This window comes from Pterocles gutturalis, unplaced genomic scaffold (assembly GCF_000699245.1).
Source record: "Pterocles gutturalis isolate BGI_N339 unplaced genomic scaffold, ASM69924v1 scaffold26705, whole genome shotgun sequence".
Lineage (NCBI taxonomy): Eukaryota > Metazoa > Chordata > Aves > Pterocliformes > Pteroclidae > Pterocles > Pterocles gutturalis.
Genome location: NW_010139050.1, coordinates 28,007 through 28,763, shown reverse-complemented (window position 1 = coordinate 28,763; position 757 = coordinate 28,007). Strand labels below are relative to the sequence as shown.

Here is a 757-nt window from a genome sequence, read left to right as displayed (position 1 = left end):
CTCTGTTTTTGAATCCTGTTGGCTGTAGGTGGGCTCTGCTGAAGGCAGCACCTTGTCCATGGCAGGTTGTGCGGCCAAGTCAGAGAGAGAGAGAGTCCATCTCCCCCCCCAGGGCAGAGACTCCCGGATCTTGGGATGTCCCCGGCTGGGCTCCAGCAGCCAGGGAGGAGAATCCCTGCACCTGCAGGAGAGCCCTCTTATAGCAGACTGTGGCCTCTTAGACCTTAAAGAAAGTCTGTTTTCCTCTTCCACAGCCATGGGTTCCCAGGAGGGCACACTAGTGGATGATCGAGAGGCACATCTTGCTAAAAAACTGCTGTCAGAAGCGTGTGAGAAGGAAGGGCTGGATGATGAATACTGGCTCCCCAAACTGTCGGAGATCCTGGGAGTCAAGTCCAGAGAAGCGCTGAAACATCTGCAGTATGAAGACTACCTGAAGCTGGAGTGCAAAGTACGGTACCCCTGGGAAAAAAATGCTCTCCAAAAACTCCTGGAACTAAAAGACAACAAAGCAACCTTTGAGGAGCTGCAGAAGAAGCGCTTGGAGGTGACCAAGCAGAGACAAGAAGCAGCCAAGCTGATCCTGAAGGAGCTGAAAGAAATGCACAACAGCCGCAGCCACAGCAGGGATGCGATGCGGCAGAAAGAGGAGGCTCTGTGGCAAGCCATGGAGATTCCCAGGGAGTACTGGGCACCACCGGAGCAGTCCGTGGTGGGCGTGCTGGACAGCATCCAGAAGCAGCTGGAGCGGCAGGGG

The 757-nt window shown here is 55.2% G+C and overlaps 1 protein-coding gene across 1 annotated transcript in view; it reads left to right on the top strand.

Annotated features, from left to right (window-relative positions):
- The first annotated feature begins 256 nt into the window (after positions 1 to 256).
- The window catches only part of LOC104468943 (interferon-induced very large GTPase 1-like), a 7,345-nt gene continuing 6,844 nt past the window's right edge, over positions 257 to 757 (top strand). The window contains 1 exon segment of the mRNA XM_010083239.1: positions 257 to 757. This exon segment is cut by the window's right edge and continues 796 nt beyond it. Within this exon segment, the coding sequence (XP_010081541.1) occupies positions 257 to 757 (501 nt within the window).